This window comes from Emys orbicularis, chromosome 12 (assembly GCF_028017835.1).
Source record: "Emys orbicularis isolate rEmyOrb1 chromosome 12, rEmyOrb1.hap1, whole genome shotgun sequence".
In the NCBI taxonomy this organism is placed as follows: Eukaryota; Metazoa; Chordata; order Testudines; family Emydidae; genus Emys; species Emys orbicularis.
Window position 1 is genome coordinate 31,676,852 of NC_088694.1, and position 15,886 is coordinate 31,692,737.

Consider the following 15,886-nt stretch of genomic DNA (forward strand, 5'->3'; position numbering starts at 1 on the left):
AAATAGGTTCCTTCCATGCAGGCAAGTAGGCAGGCAGGCAGAGTTATCTGTTAAATGTAAATTAAGCACAGCAAGCCAAAAAAAATGGGAGCTACATTTCCATGTCAAGTCAACCAGAAACAGAGGTTGGCAGGGGTGTGTGAATTCAACATGGCGCCAGCACACTGAAGAACAAACAACAGGAAAGCATTTCAAAGGTCTACTGAACTGTAACAGGGGGTGCCAGGACAACACCTCATTATTCATTTCATGGAGGAACACCATTGGCAGAGGGGGATGACTTGTGAAGGAATAAATCCTGGATTCACTGAAAACCAGCAAGCTCTGCAGAAAGACTGAGGGAGAGAAACTGCTTTAGACAAAAGTTGGGGATGTGACATTTTAGTCTCCAGAAAGGGGGTTTTTACTTTAGTTTTATTTGTAACCGTGTGTTTTATTTTTACTCTATACTCACTTGAATATCTGTGAATCTTTTCTCTTTATACATGTTTTCACCATAAGAACATAAGAGCGGCAGTACTGGGTCAGACCAAAGGTCCATCTAGCCCAATATCCTGTCTTCCAACAGCAGCCAATGCTAGGTGCCCCAGAGGGAATTAACAGAACAGGTAATCATCAAGTGATCCATCCCGTCACCCATTCCAAGTTTCTGGCAAACAGAGGCTAAGGACACCATCCCCCCTGCCCATCCCGATTATCCCCTAGCTACTGAACTTATCTAGCAAAAAGAACAGGAGTACTTGTGGCACCTTAGAGCTTTTTTGAACCCTGTTACAGTCTTGACTTTCACATCCTCTTCTAATAAGGAGTTCCACAGGTTGGGGGCGGGGGGGGAGGGGAGAGAGAAGAGAATACTTCCTTTTGTTTGTTTTAAACCTGCTGCCTATTAATTTCATTTGGTGACCCCTAGTTCATTTGGTGACCACATAAGTAGATTACAGTGCTGTATTATTATAAAGGACCTGATCCTGAGCTGTAACCTTCCAGCTGTGTACACACTGTCTCTTGGGGAACAGCTTACCTGGTAATCACTGAGTGTGTCCAGTGACAGGGTCTGGATGCTACCGGGAACTCTCTTCAAAGGGGCTTTGGGGACTGAGGTGCACCTAATGTTAACCTGCGAAGCAAAATAGGATTGGCAGAGTCCTGAGGAGAGTGAGTAGTTGAAAGGCTGGCAGTGTACAAGAGCTGACAAAAAGCTATCACAGGATGTACTCCCTCACACTGGAGACAAGGGACCCACAATCCTGGGCGCCCAAGAAAGTGTCACATGAGGATATTCCTGACTGAAGAGAAGCAGGCATACTTTACAGTCAACAACCATCCAACCTCCATGCCCTGAGATAAAGGTATCTCCGATCCACATGTAGGATTTCCCCCTTGTTTTGTGATATCAGAGATCAGGAAACAAAGGTGAGGTTTTGGGCTGGGAAGCTGACAGGTTCAGGATGTCCAGGAACCAAAGCTGCCACAGCCATACCAGGTCTACAAGGATCAGCTTGGCTGAATCCTGTCTTATCTTGCAGAGCACTCTGGAGACCATGGGAATTAGTGGACAGGCATAAATCAGAGCTCCCAACCACAGGATCAGGAAAGTATAGGCTATGGAGCCTGGGTTCACTCATCCCCTGGAACAGAACATCTAACTTTTCCTGTTCTCATGTTGCATGCAGGTCTATCCAGGTTTAGCATCAGTCTGAAAATATGTCCCAAAAGATAGAATCTTTGATCTCCCACTTGTGTTTGGTAGACAAGGCCCTTCCATTTTCACTTTTTGTTTTGTTTAAAATTTGTGGGGAAATTTATCAGTGTTTATTTCAAAAATTAAGAAACAGGTGAAAATTGGTGCAAAAATTTAACTTCAGTTTTCTGAATACATGTCAGGGTTAATATTGGGGAACTGGAAGACAGAAAATAAGAGTACTTCTGGCCTGGCTCCCCTTTCTGGACCAGGAGATGGTGGCTGGGTAACTTGGGTGACCCAGGTTACACAGCTTCCATCTCTCCTTCTGGAGTGGGCTGGGAAGCAAGGTGGTCATCTCCTCACACTACCTTCCTCTACCTCTTCCAGGCCCACTCCAGAAAGAGAGATAGCAGCTAGGTTATCTGGTTACCAACTTGCCATCTCGCCTTCCGGAGCAGAGAGCTGGGTCTAGGGAGTTCTGCACTTCTCTTTTTAGGACTTGAGCACTGACATACACACTCATGTGTACGTGTGTGTGTATCTTCTACTACAGTGCGCCTTACTTTAACAGATGGTCTTGGATTTACATTTAGATTAATTTAGTAACAATGAACAATGTAATATACTGATCTCTCACATAACTGGTATTTTCATGTACACAAGTGGTCTAAAATTCAGGTGAAATATTGGTAAATACCAAATAATAGCTTTTATAAAACCTGAGATTTTTCTGGTTAAAAACAGTAAAACACAAAAACTAAGGGCCTTGTTGGTACAGCAGTGTCTGCTGAGATTGCCCACTACAGTATTCTGTAGATCAAGTAGATGTATGACCGAAAGAGAAACACAATGTGTGATGCACTAGTTCCATAGTCTGATGGCTTCCTGGCAGAGCTGGTAGGATCTTACCCCACCCTGCCTGTTGATGTAGAACATGGTGGTCGTATCGTTCTCTATTACCTGGACTAATCACACTGTGATGTACTGAAGGAAGGACTCGCAAGCCATGCATCCAGCTCAGCATTCCAAGAGACTGATATAGTTTCTTGTCTCTCTGGGTTCAGAGAGAAGCAAGAATGTATATCAATCTCTTGGAAAGGTTTCTCACGTGTGCTCCCCATGCCTTAAGCAAAGTGTCTATAGCTGTAATCCTGGATCGGAGGGGAGGATGGGAGGAGATCCAATACAGGCATTCACAGGGTTCTTCCAGGACAGACTGTACTACAATACTGTGGGGGGAGGGGGGTAAGAGGGGCATATCCAAGTGATGCCTGGAAGGGCATACGCTAGCCTGAACCAGACCTGAACGCAGTGGAGGTAAAGTCTGGCACATGGCATCATAAAAGGTACAGGAGACCATGTGTCCTAACATGGCAAGGCACATTCTTATTTATGTGGGTTTGGTTCTAGCTGTAAGATAAGGGATGACAGGTTCTTGAATCTGTCCTGGAGAAGATAAGCCACTGATTTGGTGGAGTCTAGAACTTCTCCAAATAACTTTATATTTTAGAGAGGAGACAAGCTGGATTTCTGCATGTTGACTCTCAGTCCTATCTAAGTTGTGGAACAGACAGGGCATCAGGTGGATGGATTACGAGACCTGTTAAGGAAGATCTGCTTCATATCAGACAGCTGTCAAGGTATGGGTATATGAAAATGTTCCGTCTTTCTTAGATATGGTGCTACTACTATTGCAAGCACCTTGGTAAATACCTTCAGTGAAGCCTGGAGTCCAAAGGGTATAACGTAGTATTGTTTGTGGTCGTCACCCACCATTAACTGTAGGTACTTCCTTCAAATGGGATACCTACTGTCGCCTACACCTCACAGGGGATGCCTCCTGAAAGCAGGACAAACGCCATCATGATCATTGCCACTGATCTGGTAGCAGTGTCTGCTGCATCCAGAGCTGCTTGTAGGCTCACCTTAGCCACAAGATCATCTTCTGAGACTCTTCCCAAATTCTCCCCCTCAGGTCTGAGGGAAGTTTGTCACAAAGGCCTGTATTCTTTCATAATTCCTAAAATCACAGCAGGCCAGCAGGACTTGGTAAATGGTAATCCTTAATTGAAGGCTCACCAACGAGTACACTTTTCAACTCAATAAATCTAGTTTCTCTGGATCCTTGTCTCTGGGTGTTGATTTATACTGATGGGATTTTTCATTGGCCTTCATTACGAACAAAGAAGGTGGCATTGGAAGTACATGAGAGAACTGAGCCCCTTTGGGTGGAACCTGATATTTTGTCCCTTTTACAAGAGGCAGGAGCTACTGTGGTTTGGTGTTTTTGACAACACTTTCACTGGGTCCAATCACCAGAATGGCAATTTTTCCTGGTGTGAAGGACCGGGGTATATACACCAATTTGTAGGTCTGCTCCTGAACTTCTTCCATGGGGATTTGCAAAGTCTGCACAATCTTCTTAAGTTGTTCTTGGAATCCCCAAAAGTCATCAATTTGAGAGAGAGTCTGCGGGACAACAGCTTCATCAGGGATGACGACGACGGTACCACCAGAGCCAGTATATCACCTGGTAATGAGACCTAATCCAAGTCCTCCTCTTATTCTGGTGGGGAGTGGGGAGGTGCTGGCTCTGGCACACCTTGTGATGCCATGGTTGGTGGAAGTAATCTTGCAGATTGCTGGAGTCTATCCTGAGGCTCTGCCCTACTGTAGGAGAACCACGAGTCCCAATATGGCCAAATTGGAACCCACAGGCACTCCCAGTATCCTTCCCTGAAGGAATGTCCAAATCCCTTATATGAAGAGTTTAGGTCTCATCCAGATTCTCTGTTATCACCTGAAGCCTCACATGAGGTTGATGAGAATACTCCACATCCATGAGAAGAGCTATGGCTCATGGAGTGAAGAGTTAGGCTAGCAGGGTAGCAGGAGAGAGGTTGTCAACATTGTTTAGTGCATCAAATGGCAGCAAAGCAGATAAAAGAGGTGACCCTGGCTCCTGCATGATCAGCAAGTCTCTGTGCCATAAACTTCAGTGCCAGCTGATGCAGTGGTGTGGCCAGAAGTGGCACTGGGTCTACGAACACTGACCGTGGTGCCAAGGCTGGCACCTTTCAACGCAAAGGTCTTGATGATGCCACAATCATGTCATGGATTGCTATCTGTGCTGAGTCTCTCGAGAAGTGAGGTTTCAGAGGTTCTGATTTTGCTTAGTGTCAGCTCACTACCTGTTCCTATGGACCAATATGGAACTGAGCTTACACAAGAACTATACCGGACGGTGAAATCTGAGAACAAATAGTGCTGATGGGAGTAAGAACAGGTGGGAGATCTCCCTGTAGGGCTACCCGCACTCTCAGTCTTGCCCTCCAATTTCTTGGTGGATCTGGATGAAGATGGGGCCCCCTCCAGATAAGGAGCCTGCACTTTCACTCTTTGGCTCCAACAGAGGGGTGGGGGGCACCTCAAGAGCTAGGATCCGAAGCCGGTCTTATGAATTTAGTCATATAAGTACACTTCTCTGTTCTTTCTCTGTCCAGGCACTATACGACTTACAAATCAAGAATTTCCCAGATATATGCAATTCTCCTAGGCAATAAAGGCACTTAATGTGACCATCATGAATAGGCACTGCTTTATTGCATGCCAGACAGTACTTAAAGCCAGACCACCTCATGAGGCCACTCTGTAACTTGGATACTTATCTACTAACATTACTTAAAACTAGAGAAAAGTGCCAATGGGCACATTATCTAAAGCAGGGATGGGGAACCTTTTTTCTATCAGGGGCCACTGACCCACAGAAAAAAAATCAGTCGCGGGCCACACATACACAGCCCCGCACACAGGGGTGGGTGGGTGTGCGTGCTTGAGGCTTCCCCCGCAGCGGAGTGAACTGGTGCTCACAGCTCCAACCCCCACCGGGGGGGCGCGGAGGCTCGGTGCGTCCCCTAGACTCCGGGATGGGGCCAGAAATTAGAGGTTCAGGATTTGGGAAAGGGCTCTGGGCTGGGGCAAGGGGTTGGGGTGTGGGAGGGGATGAAGGCTTCGTCTGGGGGTGCGGGCTGTGGAGTGGGGCTGGGGATGAGGGGTTCGGGTGCAGGAGGGGGCTCTGGGCTGGGGCCATGAGGTTTGGGGTACAGTAGTGGGCTCAGGGCTGGGGCAGCAGTGCGGGAGGAGGTTTGGGGGAATTTGAGTTCGAGAGGGGGCCCAGGGCTGGGGTAGGGGTGCGGGTGCAGGGTCTGGGAAGGAGTTAGGGTGTGGGAGAGGGTTCCACTCTGGAACAGGGGGTTTGGGGTGCAGGTGGGGGTGCCGGAATCTGGGAGGGAGTTAGGGTGCGGGAGGGGGTTCTGACCTGGGGCAGGGGGTTTGGGGTGTGGGCTTTGGCCAGGAAGTGCTTACCTCGGGCAGCTCCCGGGTGGTGGCACAGCGGGGCTAAGGCAGGCTCCCTGCTGCCAGAAGTGGCCTCCACGTCCAGCCCCTAGGCGGAGAGGCCAGTGGGCTCTGCTCGGTGCCCGTGCCCACAGGCACCGCCCCCGCAGCTCCCATTGACCACAGTTTCTGGCCAATAGGAGCTGCGGAGCCAGCGCTGGGGGTGGGGGCAGCGTGCAGAGCTTCCCTGATCACCTCTCCTCCTAGTGGCTGCAGGGACATGCCGGTCACTTCCAGAAACTGTGCAGAGCCAACTGGACTTTTAATGGTCTGGCAACCCCAGCTTCTCCCCGCAGCAGGGCAAGCCAGCTTTCGCAGCTCCAGCCCTGCGGGCGGGCATCAAGTGTCGGGGCTTCCAGCCCGCAGTGTAGAGACTTGCCAAAGGCCAGATGAAATGAAGCAGCGGGCCGGACCCGGCCCACGGGCTGTAGATTCATCACCCCTGATCTAAAGCAAACATATAGCTAATAACTAACCATAAGACTAGCAAAAAGTTGCTCACAGTCACAGAGTCAGCAAGCTACTTCATTTCGAAGCTAAGAGGTTGTGAGTAGAACTAAGTGGCAGTTGGTGCACTCCACCTTTCTATGCCCTTGATGCAGAACAAGAGTACTCTTGGGGCACATGTGCATCATATACTGCTCGCCAAAAGACTCCAAACTCGAGTACATGAGGAAAATGTGTACCACCATCAGCGGAATGTGCATGTGGACAATCATCCAAATAATCTAAAAAGAAATTGAGCTCCTTAAATCTTGTAGGGCATGTTAAAGTTCAGAGGGAACGGGATTACCGAGGTATTAGTAGAAGGCTCATTAATCTAGCATTCAAAGGCATAACAAGATCCAAGGGCTAGATGTTGAAACTACATAAATCCAGGTTAGAAATAAGGTGAAAATATTTTTTTAATAGTGAAGGTAAATTACCCAGTCGAACAACTTATCAAGGGATGTGATGGATTAGCCATACTTGAAATCTTTAAATCAGCATTGGAGGTCTTTTGAAAAGATATCCTATAGTTAAACCACAATTTATTGGGATAGATTCAGGAATCACTGTGTGAAATTATATGGCCTCCACTACTTAAGGAAGTCCAATTTGAACACAATGATCCCTTCTAGTCTTAAAAAAAAAAAAAAAAAAAAAAAAATCTATGAAATCTTGCTTTCAAGATTTTGGAGGGGACTACTTACAATATTGCTACACTTCAATACCCGACGTAAATTATCTAGGGAATCTGTTGCAATGATAACACACATAGCCTTTAGACCATCTAAAATTCAAATTTAAACTCAAAGACAATATTATAGAAAGAACAATGTTATAAAATACCCTACGTTACAAAAGTTGAAGTACTAAAAATACTCACACAAGTTTTTTTCAACCCTGATGCGTTTTGATGGAACTTCCCCTCCTTTAGGTATTTTCCGCCTTCTTAATTCCAATGTTATTGGCTGCAATGTTTGAGAACTTTGCTCTACAAATTTACATAAAACCAGAGGAATGAGAGTTAACTAAATATACCATTAAAGTCAGTTAAAATCCTCAAATTTGTATATTTAAAAAAAAAAAATACAAACTCACTTTTTCAGAGCTTTATAAAAAAAACAATATTAGTATCTCTCTCTAATTCTGCAATTTTCTTTATTTCCTTTCCTCTTATTAGCTATTTTGGTAGATCATGACTGACTCTTTAATAAACATATTCATTTTACCATATAATCCCATTTATAACATCACATATTGTCATGTTAGTGTCTACACATCAGCTCTGCAACTATCTCCTTAAAAATCATGTCTCTATTACTAAATTTTTAGACCTCTCTACCAATGTTATTTAAATACAACCAAATATGTTGCAGATTGTCATGACGGGACGTTGTAGTGAATGAGCTAAAATAAGTGTTGTTAGAGCAACATTTATTTCCATTTACTTAGAACATAAAGATCCCCATGCCCCAAATCAGAAAAGAATGCAGTGCTGAGCTGCTCAGCATCTCCCATTCCCTACAAGATTTTTTAGAATACTGCCTAAATACAAATATTTTAAGTACTAACCTGTTGGGGGTGTTATAGGTGGTCTACCACGTTTTCTTTTAGTTTCCTTTATGTTTTCTGGTAGACTCTTCACATTGTCATTTTCAGATTTCTTCTCAATTTGTGTATCTACTGAATATTCCATATCATTTTCTGATATATTCTCTTTGTCTTCTTTCCCATTCTTAGGTATATTTTTTTCAGAGACCTTGCCTTTTTCTGAGATGACTATTATTTTTCCTTCTTTATCAGGTTGTTTAGATCTTTTTTCTGTCTTTAATACCTTTTCATCCTTGTCCTTCTTAGCATTCTCTGTTGCTTTCCTCTGTTCTTTAAACTTCTCCCGTTTTTCAGGAGATGAAGGGATTTCATTACCTTTTTCTTTAGGCCTAGCATTACCCACAATATTCTAAAATAAAGAAAACATGAAGTGAAAAATGCATGATTCTTTGCATTTTGAAATTTCTTTATATTTAACATAAGAATTTAAAAAAAAAAAAATGTAAGCAAAGGAACAGGGGTCCAGGTGTCATGTCAGTATAACCCATAAGTTAAAAATTTAAGATTATAGGCAGAGCGCTACAGTAAAACCTGCCAAGAGTGACCACTCTTGGGGGTTAGCAGAAGTGCTTGCTTGTAAGAGGTGGTCTCTCTTCAAAGGCTTACTGTAAAATGGGCACTTTTACAAGGCACAGAAAGGCTACTAGTGTTACCAATGTTTCATGTTTAATTTTCATTACCTATTACAGGAACATTACATATAGTATACAATATAGTACTGTATTTAAAAATCTCTTGGTGGGTTTATTAATACAGTAGAACAGTATGTGTTAATCAAAAGAGGAAATTCAGTACACTAATAAAGTGCATATTCTCTACACTGAAGCAAAAGAATTTTTACAATTACCTGTGTTATCAGAAAGTCTTGGTTTCACTCTACAGTAGCTTGTATTTATTTGAAAATGTCATTTATTCTTGTCTGCCTCTGTGACAATGGGAGCATGTTTACCGTTTCTTCTGCATCGTTGAATAGCTCTAAAAGTCGGTTATTGCCCTTTTGAATGGCAAATGCTTTCATGTTTTTAATCATATTCTTGGCTTCAGTCATAAAAATTATTCTTACCGGGATTCAGAGGCACCATTGCTATCCCCTTCATCATCAGTTTTTGTGTCAATGTGAGAGTCATCACATGGCTTGAAATTTTCTAGTTTTGTAGCAGGCATTGACCTGTCAGTGACCTCATCAGTTGTTGCAAGGTTCTCATCAATCTGGTACATCTTCTCAATCAGCACTCCCAAAAAGACTTTGCAACATGTTAACTACTGAAAGAGGAAGCTCATGTTCATCTCCTAGATGAACATCTTCATTTGGTAAGTCCGCATTTAGCAAAGCATTTTTTGATGGTGCTTGGCTCAGTCTCACTCCATGCTCAATGAACCCAGTGTATTCACCGAAGAGTGAAACTCTTTTCAAATGCACTGGACCCGAGGAAGTTACGCCAGATTCCATTTGATGAAGAATAAATTGAATTTATGATGATGTCCAGTTAATCTCCACGCCAGATTACAATATTGAGAAGGAGGGTGACGAGATAAGAACGGATATAGCCGGGGGGAAGAGATTGGACATAAGGAGGGGGGGGGGGGGGGAATGGATACTAGACTAATAGGTCATACTGGCAATACGGTGTCCGTACCAAATTGGACAACGAGTGTGAGAGAGGCTAAACAGCATAAATTAAGATGTTTATACACCAATGCGAGAAGCCTAGGTAACAAAATGGAGGAATTGGAGCTCCTGGTCCGAGAAATGAAACCAGATATTGTAGGAATAACCGAAACGTGGTGGAACGGTAGTCATGACTGGAGTACAGGTATGGAAGGGTATGTGCTGTTTAGGAATGACCGGAACAAAGGTAAAGGTGGGGGAGTAGCACTGTATGTCAAGAATGAGATAAACTGTAAAGAAATAATAAGTGATGGAATGGATAAGACTGAATCTGTCTGGGCAATACTCACACTGGGTAAAAAAACTACTAGCGCCTCCCCTGGGATAGTGCTTGGGGTGTGCTATAGACAGCCGGGATCTACCCTGGATATGGACAGAGAACTCTTTAATGTTTTTAGGGAAGTAAATACTAATAGGAACTGTGTAATCATGGGAGACTTTAACTTCCCTGATATAGATTGGGGAACAAATGCTAGTAACAATAATAGGGCTCAGATTTTCCTACACGTGCTAGCTGATGAATTCCTTCATCAAGTAGTTGCTGAACCGACGAGGGGGGATGCCATTTTAGATTTGGTTTTGGTGAGTAGTGAAGACCTCGTTGAGGAAATGGTTGTAAGGGACAACCTTGGCTCAAGTGATCATGAGCTAATTCGGTTTAAACTAAATGGAAGGATTAACAGAATTAAATCTGAGACTAGGGTTTACGATTTCAAAAGGGCTAACTTTAATAAATTAAGGCAACTAGTTAGGGAAGTGGACTGGACTAACATATTTATGGATCTAAAGGCAGAAGGCGCCTGGGATTATTTCAAGTTAAAGTTACAGGAGCTGTCAGAGGCCTGTATCCCGAGAAAGGGAAAACGGTTCGTAGGCACGAGATTTAGACCGAGCTGGATGAGCGAGCGTCTCAGAGGGGTGATTAAGAAAAAACAGAAAGCATACAAAGAGTGGAAGAGGGGAGGGATCGACAAAGAAACCTACCTTATTGAGGTCAGAGCATGTAGAGATGTAGTGAGAAAGGCCAAAAGCCGTGTAGAGTTGGACCTTGCGAGGGGAATTAAAACCAATAGCAAGAGGTTTTATAGCCATATAAATAGGAAGAAAACAAAGAAAGAAGAAGTGGGACCGCTGAAGACTGTAGATGGAGTGGAGATTAAGGATAATCTAGGCATGGCACAATATCTAAACGAATATTTTGCATCGGTCTTCAATGAGGCTAATGAAGGGCTTAGGAATATAAGCAGCGTGACAGAGGGGAATAAAGAAGGGGGGGTTGACATTACCGTATCCGAGGTAGAAGCCAAACTCGAACAGCTTAACGGGACTAAATCGGGCGGACCGGATGATCTTCATCCAAGAATATTAAAGGAACTGGCGCGAGAAATTGCAAGCCCGTTAGCGATAATTTTTAATGAATCTGTAAACTCGGGGGTGGTACCGTTGGACTGGAGAATAGCTAATGTGGTTCCTATTTTCAAGAAGGGGGGAAAAAGTGACCCGGGTAACTACAGGCCTGTTAGTTTAACATCTGTAATATGCAAGGTCTTGGAAAAAATTTTGAAGGAGAAAGTAGTTAAGGACCTTGAGGTCAATGGCAATTGGGACAAATTACAACATGGCTTTACGAAAGGCAGATCGTGCCAAACCAACCTGATCTCCTTCTTTGAGAAAGTAACAGATTTTTTAGATAAAGGAAATGCGGTGGATCTAATTTACCTCGATTTCAGTAAAGCGTTTGATACGGTACCTCATGAGGAATTATTGGTTAAATTGGAAAAGATGGGGATCGATATGAAAATCCAGAGGTGGATAAAGAACTGGTTAAAGGGGAGACTGCAGCGGGTCGTACTGAAAGGTGAACTGTCAGGTTGAAGGGAGGTGACCAGTGGAGTTCCTAAAGGTTCGGTTTTGGGTCCGATTTTATTTAATCTATTTATTACTGACCTCGGAACCGAATGTAGAAGTGGGCTGATAAAGTTTGCGGATGACACAAAGTTGGGAGGTATTGCCAATTCGGAGAAAGATCGGGATATCCTGCAGGGAGACTTGGATGACCTTGTAAACTGGAGTAATAGTAATAGGATGAAATTTAATAGTGAAAAGTGTAAGGTGATGCATTTAGGGATGACTAACAAGAATTTTAGTTATAAGCTGGGGACGCATCAGTTAGAAGTAATGGAGGAGGAGAAGGACCTCGGAGTCCTGGTTGATCGCAGGATGACTATGAGTCGGCAATGTGACGTGGCCGTGAAAAAAGCTAATGCGGTCTTGGGATGCATTAGGCGAGGTATTTCTAGTAGGGATAAGGAGGTGCTGCTTCCGTTATACAAGGCACTGGTGAGACCTCATTTGGAGTACTGTGTGCAGTTCTGGTCTCCCATGTTTAAAAAGGATGAACTCAAACTGGAACGGGTGCAGAGAAGGGCCACTAGGATGATCCGAGGAATGGAAAACCTGTCATATGAAAGGAGACTCGAGGAGCTTGGTTTGTTTACCCTAACCAAAAGAAGGCTGAGAGGGGATATGATTGCTCTCTTTAAATATATCAGAGGGATAAATACCAGGGAGGGAGAGGAATTATTTCAGCTCAGTACTAATGTGGACACGAGAACGAATGGATATAAACTGGCCGTCGGGAAGTTTAGGCTTGAAATTAGACGACGGTTTCTAACGGTCAGAGGGGTGAAGTTCTGGAACAGCCTTCCGAGGGACGCGGTGGGGGGCGAAAGATCTCTCTGGCTTTAAGATTAAGCTTGATAAGTTTATGGAAGGGATGGTTTGATGGGATAACATGATTTTAGTCAATAGGTCAATAACGTACCATCGCAGGTAATTAGTATCAATGGTCAATGCGGGTCTGGCTGGAGAATCTTGCCCGCATGCTCGGGGTTCTGCTGATCGCCATATTTGGGGTCGGGAAGGAATTTTCCTCCAGGGTAGATTGGCAAAGGCCCTGGAGGTTTTTCGCCTTCCTCCGCAGCATGGGGCAGGGGTTGCTGGCTGGAGGATTCTATACGACTTGAAGTCTTCAAATCATGATTTGGGGACTTCAACAGCTGAGTCAAGGGAGAGAATTATTCCAGGAGTGGGTGGGTCAGCTTTTGTGGCCTGCATCATGCGGGAGGTCAGACTAGATGATCATATTGGTCCCTTCTGACCTTAAAGTCTATGAGTCTATAATTTGCCTGTTCCGAAAGTTCAGTTTTAGGGTTTCAATAACCCCAGCATCAATAGGCTGTTACACAGAGATGCTGTTTGGGGGAAAAGAAGCAGAGTTTAATGTTTGAGTTTAACAGGGAGGCGGCATGGGGCATTTTCCGTAAACAGAATTTTGTGTCCTTGATAGTAGCAATCTGCAGTCAAATCTCTGTAATCATTTTTCAAAAAGCTCGGAATTCATCCATGCTTTTTTGTTGAATTCATATTCCACAGGCAACTCTTTGATATTCAACTTGCCAAAGCCTCGTAGGCACTGGGATTTACCAATCAGTACAGGCTTTTCTTTATCTCCATTCATGTTGGTGCATAATAAAGGGGGATTCTTTCTTTTGAATATTTCCAATTTACACATTGCTAGCCTTTGATATGGAGGGTTTTGCTAATGCTGCTGTCTTTAAAAAACAGTCCAGTTTCATCCATATTATAGATTTCAGAGGGTTCATAATCCTGTATGACTTCAGCTAACTTTTGCTTCTAATCTGAAGCCACATCTTGATTAATGTCTCCACGCTCCCTGCATGCTATACCAAAGGCAAGGCTGTGACTCTTCTTAAATGATTCAAGCCAGTCATTGCTGGCTTTAAACTCCCTGTTTTCCAACTCCTCTGCGAATTTCATGTCTTGCGCTTTTAGCATTGACCCAGACATATTTACATGAGCGACAGTGGATTTAAACCACTGATAAGTGAAAAAATTGACTTCATTTCTCGTTTTAGCACATTTAATTTTCATTGAAGATTTTGCATTTGACACATCAGCAAGGATTTCTGCCTTCCATTGTAACAGGTTTTGGATCTGTGTTTTTCCAACGCCAAACTGTTTGGCAATTTGTTCTAGCTGCAATACCGCTTTAACATGTTGCTCCAGTGTAAGAAACACTTTGGATTTGCATTTTCTCTCTTCCATTACGACTTCTTTTAGCTTTAAACTGCGACATACAATAGTGTACACATTCACATCTTCCTTTAAAGTTCCTGTTTGTTCAAGTTCAATTTCCAGTTCCTGTTGAGTATGAGGCCATTATTGCAGAAACCGTAATGTACAAAAGAAAAAAATCTTTCGCTGGAAACATCAAAAAAAACCAGACTGAAGCGACCATCAGTTTCTCCTACAGGTTTGTTTTTATGGATGGGACTAAGAAAATGTTGTCACTCGTCGCAGCTGACAGGTCGTTGCTCTTCACAGTTAAATTATAAGGCAGCGGTTCTCAAACTTTAGCAACCCGAAGACCCCGTTTTGATTTAAAAATTTTCAGGGACCCCCAAGCCACCCCGCTCAGCCCCAGGCCCCACCCCCACTCCTTCTCCCAAGGTCCCACCCGATCCCACCTCTTCCCACTCCCCGCTTACTCCATTCACGCGCTCTGTTGCTCGCTCTCCCCCACCCTCACTCACTTTCACCAGGCTGGGACAGAGGGTTGCGGTGCAGGAGGGGGTGCGGGCTCTGGGAGGGAGTTTGGGTGCAGGGTGAGGGCTATGGTCTGGGGCAGGGTGTTTGGGATACAGGCTCCGGCCGGGCTGCGCTTACCTCGGGCGGCTCCCGAAAGCGACGCGGCACATCTTTCTGGAAGTGGCTCCTAGGCTCCACATGCTGTCCCTACCCACAGGCACCACCCCCGCAGCTCCCATTGGCCGCAGTTCCCAGCCAATGGGATCTATGGAGTTGGCGCTCATGGTGGGGGCAGCGCGTGGAGCCAGGGTAGGCCGGGACACTGCCTTAGCCCCATTGTGCCACCGGACTTTTAGCACCTAAAATCTCCCGGTTTAGCTTCAGTAGCCTCCAGGAGATAGAGGGAGGGAGAGGAGTTGAGGGAAGGAGAAGGAGGAATTGCTCAGCGGGGCCCACGGACCGCCTTGAGTACCCTCGGGGATCCCCAGGGATCCACGGACCCCACTTTGAGAAACTAAGTTAAATGTTATAGGGAGGAAAACGTTCCACGGACTCTGCAAGTAGTCGCTCATGACAGGTGGCCCATCGTCAGAAGTGGTCACTAAGGCAGATTTTACTGTATTCAGATACTCACTGAGCAACAGATTATCAGCACAATTCATTAACACACATATCAAAACTCAAATACTATTCAAATATTTTTTAAAGGATAATTCCAGACTTAAATCAAATCATCTGCCAAAATGCCAAACAGCAACCCCAGCTAGGCTACAGCATGTCTGAATACACTATTTGATCCAGTTCAAAAGCCACTGGCCTGAAACAGTGTTTTCACTTTGTATACTTTCTGATAGGAAGGTAATAAATTGCTAATATCCCTTTTAATATCTAAGATATGTAACTAAGCTCTACTTGGAAGACTTTAATGCTTCAGAAAAACACAGAAAACAATAAATGAAATTGTAAAAATCAAATATGGATGAAATGTCAAAACTATTTCAAATTGTACAATGAGGTTCTGTCTTCCAACCCTGAAACTGTTGAGGTCATATAGCCACTAGGAAAAACTTTCCACAATAAATACAGGCTACCAAAGTAGGGACCAGACTTCAGCCTCATGATCTCATTGATCAATAAATTGGAGGATAAACATTCCAATCTTTGAGAAACTCTGTTAAAGGATGAAAGGAATCTGAACCCTCTCCCCCCCTTAAATGGGGATACAGTAAGCAGAAATAGCTATTACAGCAAATATACTTGCACTATTGGTAATCCCAAATCTATTAAGGATAAGAGAAAAACCAAGCAATTAAGTCTAAGATAAGAACTTGGAACCCCATCTTTGGACATTACATGATCTTTTTCAGTGATTCCAAAAGCAGACTGATGGACAAAAAAAAAAAAAAAAACCCACACACACACACACACCC

At 44.1% G+C, this 15,886-nt stretch overlaps 1 protein-coding gene across 1 annotated transcript in view; it reads right to left on the reverse strand.

Annotated features, from left to right (window-relative positions):
* The window catches only part of PHF20 (PHD finger protein 20), a 161,844-nt gene that overhangs the window by 96,844 nt on the left and 49,114 nt on the right, over window positions 1-15,886 (reverse strand). The window contains exons 7-8 of the mRNA XM_065414947.1: window positions 8,138-8,525; window positions 7,449-7,556 (exon numbers count right to left, since the gene is read on the reverse strand). Coding sequence (XP_065271019.1) covers window positions 7,449-7,556; window positions 8,138-8,525 — 496 coding nt within the window. The remainder of the gene's footprint in view (window positions 1-7,448; window positions 7,557-8,137; window positions 8,526-15,886) is intronic.